A 23,851-nucleotide genomic window follows, 5' to 3' on the forward strand; every position below is an offset into this window, starting at 1 on the left:
GCTTTGAGGCCTAGAAGTGGTAAGGTGCAGTAGGCTGCAGTTTTGCATCTGCCTGGGCTGCTTTGTTGCCTGAAAGAAAGGCATCAATCGATGCAGTACACCTTCTAGATGTTAGTGCTTTGAAGAGCTGGATGACCTCCGGCGAGAGAGAGATCCGGCAAGAGAGCTAGCAGAGATGGCATCGGAATTTGAGTCTTAAAGACACAGCGCACTTTTTTTAGTTTTTCTGGTAGGAATGGCTTAGTGATAGTGTCAAAAGTATATAACATTATTAAATACTAGATATTTTACAAATCTGAAAAACAATACAATAATGTTGTACTATAGATGTTCCAAGACTGCAGGCTTTATTTCAGTCTACATGTTAGATCCCGATCTCTCACTAGAGGCTGCTGACAGGGGTAATGCTTTATACATAATAGGATTAGCTGGTAATTAACACATCTGTGAAGGCTTAACATTTCTCGGTAGGTAAATAAGGACTGAAAGTCCTAAAGTAGCTACTGGTCTGAACACAAGATGGCGAGAAATAAATCAATCTTTCTTTTCAGGAAGTGTATAAAGAAGCTGCATAAGTGATAGTAGCATGAGAAATGTATATCTATGGCTGCTGAAATTAAACATAAGCAGAGAGACTGTGTGGTAATATTCTATTAACCATAAACACAATTTTGCTGAAGTGGTTTTTGGTGCTGATCCTTTAAAATTGATGACTGGTAAAGAGTGTGTTTTCTTTTTTTTTTGTATAATCCTTCAGGTGATCGTTTCAGAAGCACTTCTATCAACATAAATTAGTTCAAAGTTGCATGTCCATTTTGATGCCCTTCTGTGTGTCATTAGTTTATTTGTATTGCATTAAAAATACATTTGCCATCATACCAAAAGGTCTAAAATGATGCTCCTTTCATGGCGCCGCTAGTGTTTCAGTAAATTATTATTATATATAAATATTTGCATAGCTGGTCTCACCATCTTGCAGTCTGGTGTGAACGTATCCCAATTTGATGAGAAAGGTGTTGCCTCTGCAACAAATTAAATTAGTATATATTTTTCTTAATTAATGATGTTGCAACAATGAATATAAAAATGTTTTCACTTTCCAAGTGTTGGGTATGTTGTGTTAATCAAAGAGTAAAAATCATAATAAAATCAATTTTAATTCCAGGTTGTAACACTACAAAATGCAAACATGTCCAATGGGTTAAATATTTAAGGCATCTTATGCTGCAATTTAGCAATTTGATAGTTGCATTACTGAGTTATGTTTCTGCTGCAGGTGTAACATTGTTCACACACAACTTTTGTACACTATAGCTATATATCTAGTGTTCACACCCCACAACTGCTTATGTTTCTTGACAAGCATTCGTTTTAATAACCCACTTTTAGTATGTACTGATGTAAAAAAAAAATTGTAGCGCTCCCTGTCTCCTAAAGACTTGTCCAGATGCCTAACTGGTAGAATTATAAACTATTGTGTATGTACCGGTAGTTTAGTTTTTTGCAGTTTTGGTTTTATGAAAATGAAAACTAGCATACATTCACATGGAGTTGGGAGGGAAGGAATTTATTTGTGCAGCCAGATACTGCTAATACTTCTCAAATATGACTATCCCACTAAACGTACACTTTAAGAATATTTCTTTCTACCGTGCAAAATGTTCACCATTTTTGAAAAATATTTGCCAAATTTGGCATGTATGCTGGTAAATGAGCTATGGTGATCGGAATTTATTTATTTTTATTCTGCTAACTTTGCTTCACCCAAAGTGTTAAGCATAAAATTAGGCTGAAAGTGACTTTGGTATATATAAAAATTCCCAATGTAATGCAAAAGATCAGTTTCCATAGGGTTTAATGCTGGTGCAGAATATCACAATATATCAAACAAAAAATGTTTGTGACATCAGTATCTTTAAACCTTTATACTCCACTAACCTGTCATATACTTCTATATTCCAAGCCGGAAAATCAGTTTTAGCAGGCACGGTACCATATTGGACATTAGAGGTAAAAAAAATCACTACTCTGCAAAATGTTATATAAAAAAATATAAAAAATGCTGTTGGTAGTTCAACAGATGGCGTAGTAGGGTACCAGAACACTTTTTCCCACATGGGAAGATAAAGGAATCTATATGTTCTCAATTCATTATTTTCACACTAGTGGGAATTTTGAGATCAGAATATTTCACTCTAGTTTAGTTGTTGGCACCCTTCAACACGCCAGACTTTGTGGACTACATCTCCTCTAATGCTTTGTCAGCATTAAGGATGTAAGAGCATTATGCAAGATGTAAGCCACAACATCTTGAGTGCAAAATGTTACTGATCCCTGCTCCTAGATGTACCAATGATGTATTTATGAGCCAAGGAACACACAATAGGAGGTTGCCAGGGCCATACTTTGGGCTGAGCAGTCACACAGGCATTAATGGGTTACTCCAAGCAACATGAACACTTCAGCTATATGAAGTTTAACCCCTCTACTGCCAGAGGTGATACTCCACCTCTGGCCATGTCATTGGGGCGTCAATAGCCAGCCCAGGAACAAGAGTTCTCAGATGGCTATTGTACATTCTGTGCATATATCTATGCACATCATTAAAATTATTGGAGGAGTGTGGTCAGCTGGCACAGCTCTGCAGAAGCTGGATGTTGTTACTGGCCTTAGGACACATGGTACCCAGGTAAGAGGACTCTCTGTAACAAAACAATTTACCCTATTTACTGGGAAATTGGGCCAGGATACAGCAAGCATCATAATCACTATAGAGATCTGCAGTAATTATGATACTTAGAGTAACCCTTTAAAGATTTAGTAGAGATTTCCAGAGCAGCAGCAATTTCTTATCTTATAAATCTTGCCTTGCTTCCCACTTCTTATAATGAAAACTGCAGCACCATCTCTTGCTTAACCCAATATCAATACCAATGGGTCTTCACAATCTAGTCTATACACATCTTGGCATGTTTTGTATAACCAATTAGCTCAATACAGCTATACTGTCAACATTAGTAAAACATCACTTGAAGAGCCTAACAACTTGGTTGTTTCGGCGTCATGGACTCTTATTGAGTTGGTGGTTCTTAAAGCATGAAACTGAGAGGAACTAGAATAGCTCAAGAGCCTTAAGCTAGAAACAAGACAATCATTACTGAAGATAGGAAAAAGCTGAACCACTACATTAGTGGATGTTCACCATAACAATACATAATTATTCAGCAAACATTTTCTGGAATTGAAGAAAATTATTACACCTTTTTTAGACTAAAAAGTTGAATTTGAAAAACAATCTCCATTTCCTTTTTGCTTTTTTTTTTTATTATAGCTCACTTAATGATGCCTTAACACTTGCAATTCCTTAATTAATTCCATGTTTAGTGAATACTCTGGAAATCCTTCAGCCTAGGGAACCATCTGTTCTAAAGCGATTCCAAGGCATTGATCTAAATGCCGCCTCGCCTTACCCCCTGTCCTCGACAGTTGGCCAACAGCTTGCAATGCAATATCAGGAGCCATAGTTCATGGCTTCTGTCCAGTTCTGCATGTACCTTAATCTACATTTACATTCAGCATTTGTGTGTGTGTGTGTGTGTGTGTGTGTGTATATATATCTATATATATATATATATATCTGTAAGTAGATCTATCTATTGAAATGCTTATCCATTTATATAATACGTATCCTTACATAAATCTGTACCTATATATTTGTCTATCTTTGCATATTTATCCTTGAGTATATCTGTACAATCTACTTTTTTTCCTGTAAAATATGTAATATGCATTATAAAACCTCACACATTGCCATCAAGATTTTTTTTACTAAAATAGTGGAGACTATATCCAATGTGCTCAGAGGTGTCCCTTTCCTATGAAAACCTAATTAACGGAGCTTTGTATCCTTGTAAAGATTAAAATAAACTGATTAAAGTCGACTTAACTTCTAGTATGCAATCTAACCACATCTTTTGGAAAGGTTTACAATTATTTTAAAATACTTGTTTATTCAAAGGTGTGTAAGTCTTGAATATATATACATTTTCAAAATGACTCTGATTTGATGAAAAAGTACGGCACAGTCATTGAATAATAAACAGTCTTTTCATAATAAAATGTGTAAACTTGGTTTGATTTTTGTTTTTTTAAGAACTATTAAGTAATGTACATTTTCTATTTATAAAAAAAATGGAGTTCAAAATATAATCTTATACCAGCTACATCTTTTTCAAAGAATTATCAGCTTGATTTCATTCTAAAATTTTATATTAATATAGGCATAGTAATATCACTTGTATCCAGGTGAAATTATATGCTACTACTTACTAAGCCACAGCAAGTAGTACATGTTAAACATTAGTGATTTATCACATGATTTATGTTGGTGCCAGGGAGGATTAGGTAATGCAGTTAGGGAGGAGCTTAAGGAGTGTTCATTAACACGCAATTATAGAAAAACAGGATCAAGAAAAGTTAATCGAGGGGAAAATAAAGGCGCCAACAATATACAAACTGTATTATTTTAGGTAAAAACATTTCCCAAAATTTGGAACTTATGATAAACAAGGTGCAGGAAAATCTGCAAAAAGACAACCTGGTATAGCACAGTGTGGTTAGCCCTCTGTATCAATGGATGCCATCTTTTGCTGCAAACTGAATGTCCTTTCTAAATAAAGCTTATGTAGTAATATTGTACACAGTGTATATAGACACCGTAGCTTCAAAGCAATGAATTTGCCTTGGTATAAAGCACACTATTGCAACAACTGAAAAACGAATTGCAGCTTTGAACAAGCTCACTCTAAACACCACAAACCTTGCTAACAAAATAAGCCATTATAAAAAAAAAAAATATTCTAGAAATCACAGGGAATTTAGTGTCAGTTACAAAACTATCCTCATGAAAGCCCTGTACCCACTGAAGTGCTTTTTCTGCTTCTTGGGAGCTAAGGCATTCATAAATATAGAAAGGCAGATGATAAGGTATGAGAGGTTTAAAACTGGATACAAAATGTCTGACATCTTAGGAACATTTCTTGTATTTACAAACAGATCACAAATTTTACCAAGAACACATGAAACCACGAATAGCCCTCATTTTAAACACTCCCAAGCCCATTACAACAGGAAATGTCTTTTCTCTCTTTTTTTCTTAACACCACTAAAATGTAGTGCTGTAGAAAAAAATGAAACTTGTGTTGTAATTTCAGAAAGCAAATTGTTTGCATCTCAGAGATTCCATAACACATAATGGCAGGCCACTCAAGAGGTTAAAAAGATTGCAGCATAGTGAGGTGGAGTAGAAATGACCAAAACCATAAAAATAACCTTCTGAGGAGAGCTGAGCACCTAATTACCCTCCACTTTTAACTTCATCGCTTTAGTGTTTTAGCAAAATTACATAGTACCCTATATGATCAGCTACAAAAATTAGTATAAAAAAAAATCCTATGTTCCTGTACTAACATTTCTGAATCATCTTAAGTAATTGTTCGATCTTAGTCTGGATGCTGTTCGGTGCCTGCACCTTTCTATACACCGCTCCTTACACACCATGAGACCTATTAATTACAGCATGAAACAGGAGGTAAGTGCCATGAATTTGTACAGGACACAGTGGATTCCTCTTCGGTTAAATGCTGGTGAGTTTAATCACAATGGTAGAAGTCTTGTGGCACAGGTTCTATAAACCATTTACTTGATAGCGTAGATGACCACCAAGGTATTTCTTCGGGGCTCTCCTTCATTTTGTAAATATGGCTCAAGTTACCAGTCACTGCACTTTCAATAAACCTCCCCAATCTGTAGTAGAGAGCATAGAAAGGTTTCTAATGCAGTTAGTGAAAACAGGCAAGTCTCATTCCAGATATTACCTTAGCTGCATTACAGCTTTAAACATATGCAGCACTAAGTGGGAGGAAGTATGTGTGTCTGATCTAAGAATGGAGCTTGTTTAGGTGTTTCTGCAGCTTGAGCAGTGCATGGAGACAAATGGAGTAAGTAGATCTTGTCATTGAAGCCATCTTCAAATAAACCATAAAATCCGCCGTAATGTTTTGGTGGATTGCCCATGAAATCTGCAGAACAGAAAACAGAGGTTACAACATATATTACACTTTTAAATCAGATACCCAGATAATTTTACATTCCCTAGTGACTCCACTTAGCCTTGTCAATTTTTTTTTTTACATTTTCCCTTACATGGAATTATCATATTGATCCCAAACACTTTTATCTATTTTTCTGACTCACTAATACCTGTATTTAGCTGGGCACCCAACTGTGGTTGTTGCCTTGATTTGCTCCAGGGTGTGAGGGATCAAAATTGAAGTCCAAGACACTCTCATCCATCAAGTCATTATTGATTATGTATTCCATATCACACTCCAGGTTTTCAAGAAACAGATCCATCTCTAAGTCTTTTGGAAGCCGTTCAGAAGATAAACCAAAAGAGGATGGCTTTGGGGACGGCATAGAAGAAGCTGGAGGGAGCCCCAACATTGCAAGTGTGGTAGGTGGAACTAAAGAGGTCAGGGGCATAGAGGGTTGGTCTGGGGTTCTACCCTTGCTCATCATAATTAGGTTCTGCCCTCCGCTTTGAGCCAGCACTGGATCAACCTGTGTCAACATCACATTGCTGGGTGGTGGAGAATCAGATGTAAGGAGGGCTTCAAGAGTCTGAGGCCGTTGAAAGTGACCAGAAGTACCTCTCACAGCAGACGACTCCACAGGATTGAACAAGGAATTACCAAAAGACATGGCCTGAGGGGGATGCAGAGGAAAACTGGATGTTCCTTGAAGCAATGATTGTGGAGGAGGGAGTGGTGCTCCTGAAGTAAGTAGAGTGAGGCTATCAATTAGTTCCAGCTCCTCTGTGACAGTTGGGGGAACACTGTTTGAGAATGAGAGAGAGGAGTGAAGCTCTTCATCTGCCACATCATCCTGCTCTGTCAAAATTGGGGACAGACGGAGACTGAGATTGCTAGCATTAGATCCGGTACGAGGGCGAAAGCTTGTCCATACATCAGGATCTTCAGAATTCCGTGATGATGGGCTACCAGACCACTTAATGGGCTGCGAATTGGGACTGCCAGCAGGAGGATCACCAGTTACTAGAGACTTTTTCTTGGATACCTTGTTTCGCACTTTGACTAGTTTACTGCTGTTGTCCATGGATGCTGCTCTTCGGCGTGGAGCTTTGCCACTCTTTCCTCCCTCTGGGTTTAGCATCCACCAAGAACTCTTACCAGTGGCCTCATTGTGAACTTTGATGAATTTGCTGTGAAGTGATAAGTTGTGGCGGATCGAATTCTACATGAAGAAGAGAAAAATTTTTTTTTTTATAAATCTGACAGGTTTATAAATTTTTATTGGTACAGTTGCTAAATTAAAAAACATACCAGGATGGTATTGGTATTATTATAAAATAAAGATTTCCCCTTTGCTACTAGTACTGTTCCAATCCTAGTGCAGCATTTTATATTCATAACTAAAAATAACATTATAATATATATCATTCTACCTTACTTATATTTTATGTCAGGGCTTCACAAATTTGCTTTGAATCTAGGAGCCAGTTTTTGTCGACAACAAAAATAAAATTCTGAAAGAGACACTATAATCACCAGAACCACTATAGCTTAATGTAGTGGTTCTGGTGTCTATAGCCTGTTCCTGGAAGCTTTCCCATGTAAACCCTGCATTTTCAGAGAAAAGGCAGTATTTACATTACGACCTAGTAACACCTCTAGTGGCAGTCACTCAAACAGCCACTAAAGTGTGTCCTATGCAGCACATTTATTCAGCATCTCCAAACTCTGCATGTAGGCAAAGCATTGTATCAAGATTGATACAAGTATTTTTTTATTTATTATTTGATACACTCAAATAGATACACAAAGATTCATAGATGCAAACATACAGATCTACACACAGCGAAAGAAAATACATATTTTAACCACCCTCCTGTTTCCTACCTTGTGGGCAGAGGTGGCATTTCTGGGGTCTAGTGGGACTGAGCACAATCAGGTTACAGTGGACCAGTGCAGGGGAATGGGCGGTGGTGCGGGCGACTCTGTGAAATGGGCGTGCAGTGAATAGACACATAGTGCCCTGACAACTTGTCATTCCCCTGCGTGACCTCCCGGCGCACAGAGATCAAGAGACAGGTCGGCCATGGCAACTAAGAATTGTTTTGGTGCCTGGGATTTGTCGAACCGCGTTTTACGTGGGTTTCATTACCTTTAGCTTACACTCATGCAGTTGTAATGCATGATTACTTGAGTTTTTTGTGGTCAACTGACACAGGAGGATATTACACATGCAATTGACAGCATTATCTTAAAAGTTTGAATATGGAAGTATTTTGAAGTTTAGAACTAGACATGGAACGTGACAAAAGGCAAAGCAAAGGTTAGGAGTCTACACCGATCAGTGAGGTTGACCTAGCATCTACTTATCATACCTTTTGCAGCATGGAATTGGCTAGCTCAGTGTAAGGGCTTCATTTTAAATGAGTACTCTAAGATACAAAGCCAATACCCTGCAATCAAGCAAATTGCCATACATAGAAACATAGAATGTGACGGCAGATAAGAACCATTCGGCCCATCTAGTCTGCCCAATTTTCTAAATACTTTCATTAGTCCCTGGCCTTATCTTATAGTTAGGATAGCCTTATGCTTTTCCAGTCAAAAATAAATTATTCGGCTGGAGAAAAAAGAAAAAAAATCCAAAAAGAAAAGCTCACTATGTTGTAACTTGCTGGAACAGCTGTACAGAGAAATAACAATCATTAATAGATCACAGTAATAGATCTAAACTGACTGGATCTTCACTGTATTCTGAAAAAAGAAATGGAGAAGCCATAGTGCTCTTTATAAAACAATTGGTTTATTGTAGAAGAGAATAAAAACACTCACAGAAATTTAAATCAAACGGGCATATCTGGAAAAAAATTGTGGCTGCAGGATATGGAGATGCGTTGGCTAGATGAAATCCTTCCTCTTGCCGGCTGAGAGGAGGTAATCTGCCGAGATCGGTGTTGCTGATCTTGGCGTGCGTTCCAATTAGTCCCAAGCCTGCATTCTACTCCAACCCGAAAATAGCGGTTGCCGTAAAGCCTTACGCGTTTCGTGATGCATCGAATACAATAACCACTAGCACCTATTTATTAGACGTGCAATTCGTTTCGGTCCGAATGTGAATTCAGATGAATTTCGGGCAATTCGGACATTCGGGTACCTCCGAATGTCCCAATAAATGAATTGCCGAATGGTCTAAGTTGCCAAAGTGCAGAAGTTGAAGCACAGTATTGCCTAAGAACTAATATACCTACCCAGTGGAAGAATGAAGAATGTTACACTATATACAATTTTAAATAAAAAGTATACAAACATAGCCAGGATTCAGCTGTAAGCATTTGCAACACTTACAACAATCAAGTAACATACATTCATATAAAATGTAAGTTACTTAATAAGTAGATAACTCCCTAATTCCCACGGTATTAGGGAGCTATCTACTAAAAGGCTGAAAGACCTTAATTGGTCTTTCAGCCAAATTTACTAATCCTAAGTAAAGATTACTTAGTATTAGTAAATTATGTCCCTACGTGCTATACCGCGAGTAGGGGCATGTCTATTAAACAGTGAGCAGCCTATGCTCACTCCCCCCCCTCCCGAGCCCCCACCCGTGCTTCCCCCCTGGCCCCCAACTCCTGAACGGCGCATGGGGGCCTACAGTAAAACTAGAAAAGCTACAATTTCTGGGGAAATTGTGTGACGTGTTCTTGCCTCCACCAGTAGTCTACAACTGGAGTGGGCGGAGTAACTGGGTGGAGTGGACGGAGTAACTGGGTGGAGTGGCTGGAGTAACTGTGGAAAGGTTGGAGTGTGGTTCACTCACTCTACAGCAAGGGCAGAGAAGAGCTTTCAAATCCCTCGAACATTCCACCAACTGCCAACAGGAACTAACAGATTCCAAATAGGGCAGAGAAGAGCGGTTAAAAACAAACTGCTCCAAATTGCTCACTTCACTGGCGGTTGCCATGTTCAAACGGTCGTATTTTAGTATGTCTCTGAAATATTAACAATGAAGGCACAGTCGCAGTTTAGATATTGCCCTTCAAATTTGAGGTGGCTAGAGTGGAGTTTCAAACAAATGGTCGGCGTGAGTTGCAAACAAATGGTCATATTGTGAAAACTATCAGGACTATGGCTTAGCCGTGGCCATATTTAGTGGCAAGAGGGATGCACTGTAGGTCCACAATGCTTTTATGAGAAGCATTAGATTTGACCCAAGATCATTCATATGTATGATGTTGAAATGGCTGTGGGCGCTTAATTACCGGTAAGTTACCAGCATTGCTTTTTTTTAATGTTTGTTTTTTTCCAAAATAGGTAGGCAGGTCACATGTATACAGACTAAGAAATATGCCAACATTAAAAATATTTATTTTTAATATTAGTGTTCCTTTAAGTAGAAGCAGTAAAATCATGCTGGGCCCCACAAACATCTTAACACGGCTTGTTTGTTACCATTTTATTCAAAGACTATATAGCTAATTGAAGAGGATAAACAAACAGTGCAATCAAGGTGAATTGTTGGTGTAGGACCCACCTAAGAGGTTTGCCTTGACGTGGCAGGTGGGCTTACATTCTAATGGCCTAAAAACCTCCATTTATCTAAATATGCATTGGGATTTGGAATAGTGTGCAAGTAGCTTTTTTTTCCCCATTGGTTTTTAGTGTTTACATTACCGCCTATTCATAACAGTGGCAGTCAGATGGCCACCAGAGGTGCTTCCTGGGTCAGTGTTGCATAGTGTGTAGGAGCGGCATTCAGTATATCCACACTCTGCATGGATACACTGAACTTTCCCCCATAGAGATGCCCTGATTCAATGCATCTCTATAAGGAGATGTTGTTTGGCGCAGCGTGGTGTTTTTTCCTATGGGAAAACATTGGATTGGCAGAGATCATCAAGACTTCTCAGCCTTGGAGGTGGAGAAAAGGTGCGTAAAATCCCTTTTTCAAAGGGAGGCTGGGGACCTAAAGGAGTTATTTTGTCACTCTTGCCACGCATGCGCATTCAGCCGAGGGAGCCCGGCGCTGGAAAAAAGGTAAGGGATTAACCCCTTCCTCTCCCTTCAGCGCCACGGGAGTGGGACTCGAGGGTGGGGCACCCTCAGGGCACTATAGTGGTCCTTTAAATTTTGCAACTGCTACAAAAGATTTTTTATTAGAGATTTTGTCTTTGAGCTGAAAACAAAGAAGGTAAATATTAATCTAGGACTCACTCAGGAGATTTGATTAGACGCTGGCTGGTGAACTTAAAATTCTATTTTACAGCAGCACTGTCATGCCGAACTTACCTTTCTTTAATAGATTCCTATTCTCTCCCTCTCTCAGGATCTGTTCTTTATTTCTTCCTGTCTGCTCTAGTTTTCTTTAAGACAAAGTAGGGACTACCTTGTCTTATGGAGGTTTCCTACACCTGACCAGCGGTGGAGCAAAGTGTGCTTAGTTTCCGGTGATCAAAGCAATTGTCCCACAATTCTCACCTTTGATCCATGATTTTGCGATGCTTCCTGTCAGTATTCCCGAGTGTCCTGTCACTTAGACCGAACGCCGGCGAAACTACCGAATTGCGTCCTAACAGAATGAGAACAGTTTGTTAATTCATGTTAGGACGTAATTCGGTACTTTGTTCGTATTGGAATTTCATTCTAATGAATGAAACTCTGATCCTATTTGTGTCGCGGCTGCATCTTGCAGCCGCTAGGTAGATAGCTCCCAAATGACGTGGGAATTAGGGAGCTATCTACTAATACTAAGTATAAATTACTTAGTGTTAGTAAAATCTGCCCCTACTTGCTATACCGTGAGTAGGGGCATGTCTAGTAAACAGTGAGCAGCCTCTTGTTCCCCCCTCACTATTTTTAGGGTGGGTAGGGGTTTATTCATTTTTTTTGGGGGGGGTAGGGTGGTGACTAGGGGCTTGGGGACCCCAAGTCACCTGGAGGGGGTTAACATTTTCATTTAGGGCCCTTTTCAGTTTAATGCGTGGCACAGGTGGGGCGACATTAGGGTTTTTTTTCTTAACAGTGAGACATGTCCCTACTCACAGTATAGCGAATACGGCCAGAATTTACTAACACTAAGTAATCTTTACTTTGTATTAGTAAATTTGGCTGAAAGACCAATTTAGGTCTTTCAGACTTTTGGTAGATGGGTCCCTGATACCGTGGGAATTAGGGAGCCATCCACTAAGTGGCTGCAAGATGCAGCCGTGGCAGGAATAGGATTTATTAGAATGAAATTCCGATACGAACAAAGTCCCGAATTGCGTCATAACATGAATGAACAAACTGTTCTCTTTCTGTTAGGATGCAATTCGGTAGTTTCGCTGGTGTTCTAAGTGACAGGACTTTGGGAACTCTGATGGGAAGCATCGTTAGGTCACGGATCAAAGGTGAGAAATGTGGGAAAATTGCTTTGATCACCGTAAACAAAGCACACTTTGCTCCTCCGCTGGTCAAGCGTAGGAAACCTCCATACGAAAAAGTAGTCCATACTTTCTAAGAACAGACAGAGGGAGAGAAGAGCAATCGATTAAAGAAAGGTAAGTTCAGCATGACAATGACGTTTTAAGTGTATATTGGAGATCACGTACTGCTACTTTATCATTTCTTTTGTTTATACATTGGATCCGAATTCTGCAGTCTATATGGAAACCCAGGAATGATTGGAGTTAAAGGGTAGGACTACATTTTTTTTTTTATAAATATCAGAGAGAGAGGGTAAATCTATGGACCATAACTATTTTGCATCCTTACAAAGGTATTATTGAAGAGCTGGGCTGGACAAATTGTAGAATCCCAGATATTGTAGAACTACAGTACATCTGCCATTACACTTTGTCAAAGCATTGTCAGTTGCAGTTCTACAACATATTGTACATATTATACACCCAGGACATACCGTATATACTCGAGTATAAGCCGACCCGAATATAAGCCGAGGCCCCTAATTTTTCCCCAAAAAACTGGGAAAACTTATTGACTCGAGTATAAGACTAGGGTGGGAAATGCAGCAGCTACTGGTAAATTTCTAAATAAAATTAGATCCTAAAAAAAATATATTAATTGAATATTTATTTACAGTGTGTGTATAATGAGTGCAGTGTGTGCGTATGAGTGCAGCGTATGTGTGTATGAGTGCAGCGTGTGTGTATGAGTGCAGCATGTGTATGAGTGCAGCGTGTGTGTATGAGTGCAGCGTGTGTATGAGTGCAGCGTGTGTATGAGTGCAGTGTGTGTGTGTATGAATGCAGTGTGTGTGTGTATGAATGCAGTGTGTGTGAGTGCAGTGTGTGTGTATGAGTGCAGTGTGTGTATGAATGCAGTGTGTGTATGAATGCAGTGTATGAATGCAGTGTGTGCAGGGCCGGTGCAAGGATATTTGCCCCCCCCCATATGTCCTGACCTCCCCTCCTCCTCCCTCAGTGGTCCTTACCTCCCCACCCCCGTGTTCCTTCACCACCCTCCCCCAGTGGTCCTGACTCACCCCTCCCCTAGTGGTCCTTACTTCCCCCTCCCCTAGTGGTCCTTACTTCCCCCTCCCCTCCCCTAGTGGTCCTTATCCCCCCTCCCTTCTCTAGTGGTCCTTATCCCCCCCCCTCCCTCCCATAGTGGTCCTTATCCCCCTCCCTCCCATAGTGGTCCTTATCCCCCCCCTCCCTTCCTCCCATAGTGGTCCTTATCCCCCCCTCCCTCCCATAGTGTTCCTTTTCTCCCCCCCTCCCTCCCATAGTGGTCCTTATCCCACCCCCCTCCCTCCGATAGTGGTCCTTATCCCCCCCTCCCTTCCATAGTGGTATAGTGGTCCTTATCCCCCCCCTCCCTCCCATAGTGGTCCTTATCCCCCCCTCCCTCCCATAGTGGTCCTTATCCCCCCCTTCCCTCCCATAGTGGTCCTTATCCCCCCCCCTCCCTCCCATAGTGGTCCTTATCCCCCCCCTCCCTCCCATAGTGGTCCTTATCCCCCCCTCCCTCCCATAGCGGTCCTTATACCCCCCTCCCTCCCATAGTGGTCCTTATCCCACCCCCTCCCTCCAATAGTGGTCCTTATCCCCCCCCTCCCTCCCATAGCGGTCCTTATCCCCCCCCTCCCTCCCATAGCGGTCCTTATACCCCCCCTCCCTCCCATAGTGGTCCTTATCCCACCCCCTCCCTCCCATAGTGGTCCTTATACCCCCCCCCCTCCCACAGTGGTCCTTATACCCCCTTTTTTTTTATTTTTTTTTTTATTATTATTTTTTTTAATTATTATTTCTTATTTTATTTATTTTTCGTCCCCCCTCCCTGCTTGATACATGGCAGGGGGGGGGGCTCTCCTTCCCTGGTGGTCCAGTGGCAGTTCAGTGGGGGGGAGAGGGGGGCTGGCAGAGCTGTACTTACCTGTTCTGCAGCTCCTGTCAGCTCTCTCCTCCTCTGCGCCGTCCGTGCAGCTCCCTCTGTCAGCTCACACTGTAAGTCTCGCGAGAGCCGCGGCTCTCGCGAGACTTACACTGGGAGCTGACCGAGGTGCTGAACGGACGGCGCGGAGGAGGAGAGAGCTGACAGGAGCTGCAGAACAGGTAAGTACAGCTCTGCCAGCCCCCCTCTCCCCCGGTCTGTATTATGGCAATGCAAATTGCCATAATACAGACCTTGACTCGAGTATAAGCCGAGTTGGGGTTTTTCAGCCCAAAAAATGGGCTGAAAAACTCGGCTTATACTCGAGTATATACGGTACTTGATACCCAGGACATACTTGAAAACGAGAGAAATCTCAATGTATCCTTCCTGGTAAAATATTTTATAAATAAATAAAATAAATATTGGGATCTACCAGTAATCCACCATTGTGATAAGGGATGCACCGAAAGCGAAAATTCAGGATGCCCTTGGCCAAAAACAGAAAATGACTTTTACCCAAATTATTATTTTTTTTAATTTCCTATAATTTTTTTAATATTCGACTTTTTAATAAATGTAATCTAATATGAAAAACTTCCCTTCTCTTTTAGTGGAACCCCCGCTTTATGTTCCCCCCTCCTCCCCAGACCCATAGTGTTCTTCCCCCCCCGCCACTATCCCATAGTGTTCTTCCCCCCTTCTTCCCCTGTCCCATAGTGTTCTTCCCCCCTTCTTCCCCTGTCCCATAGTGTTCTCCCCCCCCATCCTCCTGTCTTATAGTGTTCCCCCCCTTCCTCCCGTCTTATAGTGTTCTCCCCTCCCCGTCTTATAGTGTATAGTGTGATGTTTTGTGCTAATAATTGCAGCAATGTACTACAGACATAAACCTGTCCCCTGCCATTCTAACATCAAGGTATCATTTTACCTCCTATTTTGCTATACAAGAGGTTCATAAGATCTGCAGCCTTTGCAAGCTCTTAAAGGATCACTATAGGGTCAGGAACACAAACATGTATTCCTCACCCTATAGTGTTAAAACTACTATCTAGCCCCCTGGGCCCCTCATGCCTCCATAAATATAGCAAAATCTTACTGTATACAAGCCTGAAGCTGTAGATCTGCATGCTGTCTGCTGACATCAGAAGTGGTAGCCTGATCCAATCATAGGGCTTCCCAATAGGATTGGCTGAGACTGACAAGGAGGCAAATCCAGCATGATTCAAACACAGCCCTGGCCAATCAGCATCTCCTCATAGAGATGAATTGAATCAATGAATCTCTATGAGGAAAGTTCAGTGTCTGCATGCAGAGGGAGGAGATACTGAATGTTTGGATGCATTTTAGGAAGCCATGACCCAGGAAGGATCTCTAACAGCCATCTGAGGAGAGGCCAGTGAAGTTATCCCTAGGCTGTGTAAAGTAAACACTGCATTTTCTCTGCAAAGACAGTGTTTACAGCAAAAAGCCTGAAGGTAATGATTCTACTCACCAGAACAAATTCAATAAGCTGTAGTTGTTCTGGTGACTATAGTGTCCCTTTAAGATACAACCCAAATGAATACATGCATGAAAAACTAATGTATGTATTCATCTTGGGTATATCTACTAAACAGTGTTTTGTATGTAAATTTTGTTTGTCTGTTTTCAGGTCCTTCAATATAGGTCACTATGGCTATTAAACAGTTAGAATGCAAATATATACATTAAATAACAATCCAAACTCCAGTGTTCCTTTAACCCCTTAAGGACCAAACTTTTGGAATTAAAGGGAATCATGACATGTCACACATGTCATGTGTCCTTAAGGGGTTAAGCTAGAGTATAACTTTAAAGGGACACTCCAGGCACCCAGACCACTTCTGCCCATTGGAGTGGTCTGAGTGCCAACTCCCACTATTCTTAACCCTGCAAGTGTAATTATTGCTGTTTTTTTATAAACTGCAATAATTACCTTGCAGGGTAACTCCAACTCTAGTGGCTGTCTACTAGACAGCCACTAGAGGGCACGTCCGTGTCCATAGCACAGGAAACCTGTGCTAGAGCATCGCTGGACGTCCTCACGCTGTGTGAGGACCTCCAGCGTCGCTCAATTCCCCATAGGAAAGCATTTTCAATGCTTTCCTGTGGAGGGCGCTAATGCGCATGTGCGGCATTGCCGCGCATGCACATTAGGTTTCCTCAGCCAGCGGGCGGGATCAGTCTCGCCCACCAGCTGATGTAATCACAGGGAGAAGTGGCGGCGAGCAGAAACCACCGCCGAGGGACATCGGCTGGGTCTCAGGTAAGTGACCTGAAGGGGTTTTCACCCCTTCAGCTACCGGGGGATGGTTGGTGGGAAGGAGAGGGGACCTGCAGTGCCAGGAAAACAATCCTGGAGTTTCCCTTTAAATGAAAGTGGGGTGAGGTATGGATGCAGTTCCCCTGACATTTTAGTCCTAAATTGCAGGGTTTTTTTTTTTTTATATATAAATATGGCAATGTTTTAATTGCAGGGACAACCACTTCTAGTGGCTGTCTTCCTGGCAGGCAGATTGGATGGTTTCAGGCCCTAGATCTCTGCTTTGTAAAAAAAAAAAAAAAAAAAATTTAGGGGGGTCCCAAAATCTAAAGAGTGAGTTTAACATTCTAGCATTCGGAATACATAATATAAAATGCTACTTTAATCCTTTTAGATAGACCTGTGCAAGGATTGTTGGCTACACAAGTGAAGCTGAGCTGCATTTTGCCTTCCTCCTCCAAATATATGTCTGTCTTGACTCTAAAAAAGGTTTGTTTGCATATATTTTCATGTTTTGTGTATTCTATCCCCTTTATTGTATCTTATATCACCTTTTGCGTGTCTCAAACTGTGAGCAGTTTCTTTTTACACATGTATGAATAACAAGCAGTGGAGAAGGCTGCCTTGAAAAAGGACAGACCACTAACTGGAAAAGAAAGGCAGTTGGGTTTGTAACTTTATAAAGATACAGGTGTAGCACTGGCATTTAAGATTATTTCCTTATCTTCAAATGTGGCCCTAGCTGGTAAACTTAAAACGGAGGTGAACACTGCAAGTCTGTTTAAAGCCATTTACCACAAACCACAAAACAGGAGGGAGGGATGGGCATGTGGGGAAAGCCGTTAGCACCATAACCTGGAGCACAAACAGATAGCATTCTGTATTTAGATGTGCAGCAAGTAGAACTACCTGTCTAGGAATATACAGCTCAGAGCTTAAATACATGCATATGCATATGTGTATAACAGTACTGTGCATGTGTGGGAATGCATCAACTATTAGCAAGATAGATCATCAGCATCTGTTAACATAATAAACAATATTCAGGATTAGTTTTGTGAAGTGTTATAACACCCGCTCTTTATGCAAAAATAATATATAGTTTTACTTACCTCTTACGTGCCAGACTTGTTGCTATTGCCATGCTTCTGTTGCCTGAGATCATAAATATGGATTATCTCAGCCAATGCAATGCTTCCACACAAGGATGCATTGAGGACTAGTGTGCATGCACAGCAATCAGCATTTCTACGGGGAGCGTTAGTCATGGCGACACCAAACATTGGTCCTGTAATTTTTACACGATCTCATTTAGAAAGTCCCTCTGGTGGGTGTCTGAGCGATTGCTGCTAGAGGTGACATATGGGGCAGTAGTGCAAACTCTGCCTTTTCCTTAAAAATTGCAGTGTTTACACTGCTAAGCCTGCAGGGACAATCTGTTTGGCCCAGAACCACTTCAATAAGCTCCAGTGGTTTGGGTGGCTAACGTGTCCCTTTCATGTAAAACAAGCATGTCAAACTCAAAGGCTAACTCGGGCCAAATAAACAAGGCTTAAGTTTGAGTTCAACTTACACCAACACAAACTAAAATTACTTGTATCATTCTTATGCAAACAATATGTAATCCTGGGTGTGTGTATGTATATGTGTGCATATATATATATATATATATATATATATATATATATACACACATATATCATTAAATAAATTTAAAAGCTTCACTTCAAGTTACTTACAATCTCAGTAGTAATGCCACTGTCTGAAGTGTCCACTCTGCTCGCTCAGTCCCTCTGCAAACTGCAGTCTAAGCCTGCTCCGCTCCCTCCCTAGTCCCTCTGCAATCTCCAGACAGAGTATTGTGTGGCAGCACACTCCACTCTCTACTACCCCCCTTTGATGTCTCTTCCCCCTACCTTCCAAATCTCTCCCTCCCTTCCATATATATCCCCTCTCCCCCTATGTCTCCACCCATTCCATATCTCCCTCCCCAACACTTCAATTCACACCTACCAGCTGTTTCTCTCACAGAGATGCGGCCCGATGTGTTTGGTTGGGCCGCAAGTTTGACATCTTTGATGTAAAACTAACATTTTGGATCTGGACCACGCTTTTGGGCAGGGTCAGTCTTATATGCAATTGCCTAGCTTCTCTTTGTAATGGCACAAGAAGAGCTAAAACTAGGTTGAAATCTGAGCCAGGACCCACAGTAGAGCAAGCTACTTGAACGGTTGTCTGTTCTCAATATTCTCTAGCAACCTGTTTGGTTTTTTGTTTTTTTGCTCTGCCCGAGTTTAAAGGGTGATCCAGACATGGAGCCCTTGCTCACGGTGCCTATGGGGGTATCAGCTATACTTCACTGATGAGGCCTAACATGCATCTTGGGTTCCTGGCCAGCATTTCAGATCTGGACTGCCCTATTGAGTGGGATCAGTTTGATATGCAAATAGCCTAGATAGTATTTGTTATGGGACAAGATGAGCTAAAACCAGCATTATAGCTGAGCTGTGACCCAACCTAGAGAAAGCTACTTAAGCGGTTCTCCATTTTCAGTATTATCTTACACTTTATTAATAAAACAATAATTTTTCTTTACTGAGAATTAAAGATTACATGTAATATAGCCACCTTGTGAATTATTTTAATATAAATGTTAACACTTTTCTGTGCATTACCTAGCTTACCTATGCTCCGTGATAAGACAATGTTGGCTGTACCTCTTACCAGCTAAGATCATGCACATTTTGAGTAGCGATTTGTGCCGTACAGGATTTGGAAGCACACCCCAGAGCTTGGTTATGTCAGGGTTTATGGTCAGATAAACTGTGCTTCTGATCAAATTGTATTTAAAGATCCAAATAAAGTAATTGGAAGTCTGCAGCTACACCGAACAGAAGCATTTACATATAGCTCATTACTGTATTATACATAGCTCGTTTTCCTTACCTCTTTGTTCTTTTAACTTTATTTTTTTGTAAATTACTGTTTTACCTCTTCAGTGTAGAGCACTGAAGAATGTTAGAGCTATAGAAATAACATACGCACTACAAAATAATACACAAAGAAGCTATACATGTAATCTTTAATTTTAAATAGCAAATTCTACAGGTTGTTTTTCCTTTTTTTTTTTAAATAAGATAAGAACCGACAAAGTTTTGTAAATAAAATGAATATTCAGTCAATACGTACAAAATGTAGCTGCTCATTTTGGTTATGTTTCCGTTAGGAATTGTATTTACATATGCCATTGAAAAGCAAGTAAATGCAAAGGGGCATGTATTAAGCTCTGGAAGAGACAATTGTAATTGGGGGGGGGGGGGGGGAGAGGGCACCATATGAATGTGAAGCATTTCATGTCATGATTAATTAAAGGAATTTGTGAATAATAAACCGAAGAGGATAGCACCACTGTTTTTCACATTCATCGCTTCCATCCATGTTGCTCTTCTGCTCCAGAATACGCTTATGGCAACTTCATCTGTCAGGTGCACACCAATGAGAAATGCAAAGCCTTATGGGAAATGGCAGAAGTGGTTTCTACCTCCACCCTTTGCCACAACTTGTTACTTACATTTATCAAAAATTCCATAATTTGTCTAGTTTAAATCTTCTAATTGCATTGTAATTTCAATTAAATTCCAATACAGTGTTTTAGTAAACATTTTACTTTTAGGAAAAAGTAAAGTGAAAGGAGCACTTTAAATATACCAAAAAATAAATAAATTATTCCACTCATGTGGCACCCTTGTTTTTAATAGTCTGTATGTTTAAAATATACTGCTAAATTTAAGGCAACTATTCATGAGCTGCACATTACAAAATAAAAATTGGGTAGCTTGTTTGGAATTCCTCATTGCTGTTAGAGGATTCAAATATGGCTTATCAATTACAATAGTACACCCTGACTACCATTTAATATCAACATTAATCTATCTTCACTTGTGGGACATATATACATATCTATGAAAGGGTTTTATATAGGGAACAAATGGAAACACTAGTGCATTTATTTTAGGAGAATGCTAATTTGGAACAAAATTACAAAATGGTTAGTATGGTAGGATATTGAAAACTGAACTGAAAAGTTATTACACTGTATTCAAGTCTGAGGTCTGGATGCCACCTAGTAGTGTGTATGTTCCATATGCAAAGCTTTGCTGCAAAAGATTCTGATTCAGCCCATGGATACAGCAAAAAGTTATGTTTCTGCTGGTGTTGGTGTGAGAACACACCAGTCCTTTTAAAGCATGTTAATATATGAATGATAAAGAATTGACACCAACTAATCAATGTCTGCTTCCTTGAACAGTTGATAAAGTTCAGACTACTATGAGATGCTTCCCTGTCCCCTTAATAGAGAATGGATCTAGAGAGACAGACCCTCATGATTCTATCAGATCTAATCTACTAATAGTTACCTGCGATACACATGTCCACTAAAGATGTAATTTAACCCTTCTGCACCAACTGATATTTAAGACACCTTCACCATGTTCTCTGTCCGAGTCAGATTCCCCACCGGGGGCACTTAACCCTTAGCTGTCAGACAGGCATAATTTTAATATTTATAGGGACACTATAGTCACCAGAAGAACTACAGTTCATTATATCTGTTCTGGTGAGTATAGTTAAACATTCAGTGTCTTCACTCTCTGCATGGAGACACTTAACTTTCCTTATAGAGATGCAATGATTCAATGCATCTATGAATATATGCTGATTGGCCAAGGCAGTGTTTGGCTCTACCCCCTCCCTCCTCCCCTGTATTTGTCTAACATGTGACAACTTTCCAATCAGACACGGACATTGGCAATTATTTAAATCCTGCCAGAGAGAGACCCTCTGAAAAGTGACAACTTTAGTGAAAGATATCATGTTACCGACATTTGACCCATTCCCTGTCAAATGTCTTTGCAGAATGTAATTCTGTGCAATAGTATATGTGGTTGTATCACTATATTACACTAGAAAGTTATCTACCAGGCTACTACTACTTCATAAACTAATTTTGCTAACATCTAGTTTAATTTTGAAACTATAGTAAAAAAGTCACAATGTAGCAAAGATGGCAAGACACTTGTTACAGTTAGCACACAGAGCAGACACTTCCCTGTATTAGGCAACCTTTCTCTACTATTTTAAGTGATGAGCAACTGTTGCCCAGAGCCATCTTAACGTATAAGCACATTGGGCAGGTGCCTGGGGGCCCTAAAAGCAGAGGCCCCCATTGCCGTGCATAGTAGTGACTCACAGGGGATTATTCACATGTGCCCGCAGTTGAACTTGGAAGCAGACTTTGGATTGGGGGCGCTCTGCAAGAGGGGGGCCTATAGCAGCAGTATTGGAGCGCCTCCTCTGCCCACCTGGTATACTGGCACATGCCAGAACAGCACAAGGGCACAGCATCCAAGTCCTGCTGCCCCATCCTATGCTTGGACAAGTAGCAAAGGAATGGAAGCATGACCTGAGTCGTGAGAGGAGCTACCACTCTGATAGAACTGGCCTGCTTTCAATGCCACCAGTATGTGAGGAATGTTTGCGGTGTATGTGCATTTGTTGGAGGTACCAATAAACATAAGCTTAATTTTATCATTAAGTTACATTTTTGGTCCTGCGAGTAGATAGATATAGTAAAGGCCCTGCTGCTGCCCAGAAAGTAGGCCCCAATGGTAGGTTTTTCTCCAGCATGATAACCAATACATTAAAGCCCTATCCGAATTACCTTCCAGCCTGCAGAGCTGTTGCTGTCACCCTTGTCTTTGAAGTAAGGAATGGACTTCACCATCCAGTCATAGATCTGAGACAGGGTCAGTCTTTTCTCAGGGGAGCTCTCTATGGCCTGGCTGATAAGTTCTGCATAAGACTGGTTGCCCCATGCGTTCCTCCTAGATCCCCCCTTCCTGGGGGTCACTCCACCGCTGCCAGTCAACCCATCTGACAGCGCCCTCTCCTCCCCTTCTGGGGACATCAGAGAAGGGGCATCAGGGGTCTCTGTCCTGCTTTCGTCATTGGGGGCTGCTGGCTGGACCACTGACAGTTCGGGTCTGGGAAGGGGCCACGTGCAGGACCTGGGCCGAGCCTGGGGCTCGAAATCCGGATCAATGTCCACGGGTGCGGGTTCAGTTCCCTCCATTATGGGGTACGAGCAGTACACTAACGGTAACCTAGCCTGGGTGTTAATATTCACGGTCCCCTGGGGGGTATCGGGGTGGGGGTCTACAGGCAGACCCTCTGAGCAGGTGATATCCTAGTCCCAGCCCGGCTGTGAGTGTGAGTGGATGGGCCCCTGACCGCCCGCAGCCCCCATCACTCGGTCGGGGCTCCAGCTGCGCCGAGCCTTGCACAGCCCCCCTCGATGAGATCCTGCCCGAGCCTGGGGTGGGAGGGAGGCCCCCTCCTGCCGGTCTCTGTGTAATGAAAGCTTCGCTGCCGGTTCCGCCGGGTAACTACCACTTTTCCTTTTGTTTTGGGCACCGCAAAACTTCTCGCTGACGTCTCTGTTTACCAAGAGCGGCGGAGAGCTAGTGTCGCAGGCGCGTCATGACGTCAGCGGGAGGAGGCCGTGCTGCGCGCAAAGCACGCTGGGACACGGAGTTTGCCGGTTGCCGTGTACAACGCGTTAGAGCACTGACAGGACTACATGTCCCGGCAGGCGGCGGGCTCTCTAGAAATGTCGGGCCTGACGCTGCGATGCTGGTTAAAACTAGCGCTTCCAGAGATGTGTAAAGAGGGGGGCGGAGCTTGAGGGCTAAGGGTTATGTAAGAGTGAGGAGGTGCCAGGGTGGGCGAGTAGTAGGCATGCCCTGTGTTACTATAGGTCACTGGCTGCAATCCTTAATAAGATGAGCGTCTCTGCCTGTCAGTGGGCGTGGGCTGATATTACTGTGCTGTTATAGTAAATACAATACAACAATACTGCTACAGGTCTCCCAGGGGGATGTATAGCGGCTTCTCACTGTCATTGCAAAGTTTAGGATGCAGTGAATAATGGTCATATTATAGCACACATAGCATGGGATTTTTTATATATATATATTTATTTATTTGTTTTTGTATTTGTGTATATATATATATATATATATATATATATATATATATGTTGGAAGGC

General features: G+C 41.5%; 1 protein-coding gene across 1 annotated transcript; it reads right to left on the minus strand.

Annotated features, from left to right (window-relative positions):
• Positions 1 to 1,138: 1,138 nt before the first annotated feature.
• Positions 1,139 to 23,288, minus strand: FOXO4 (forkhead box O4). Its single transcript, XM_063432252.1, has 3 exons — positions 22,466 to 23,288; positions 6,262 to 7,314; positions 1,139 to 6,080 (listed from the first exon to the last, which is right to left on the minus strand). Exons 1-2 carry the CDS (start codon positions 22,874 to 22,876, stop codon positions 6,268 to 6,270), a joined length of 1,458 nt encoding a protein of 485 aa, XP_063288322.1. The 5' UTR covers positions 22,877 to 23,288; the 3' UTR covers positions 1,139 to 6,080; positions 6,262 to 6,267.
• Positions 23,289 to 23,851: the final 563 nt, after the last annotated feature.

Source organism: Pelobates fuscus, chromosome 9 (assembly GCF_036172605.1).
Source record: "Pelobates fuscus isolate aPelFus1 chromosome 9, aPelFus1.pri, whole genome shotgun sequence".
NCBI lineage: Eukaryota > Metazoa > Chordata > Amphibia > Anura > Pelobatidae > Pelobates > Pelobates fuscus.

Coding starts and splice junctions, on each gene's coding strand:
- FOXO4 (XM_063432252.1), bottom strand. CDS start 22,876: ATGGAGGGAACTGAACCCGCACCCGTGGACATTGATCCGGATTTCGAG. Junction 7,315..22,465: donor ACAGCTCTGCAGGCTGGAAG/GTAATTCGGATA, acceptor TTCTTCATGTAG/AATTCGATCCGCCACAACTT.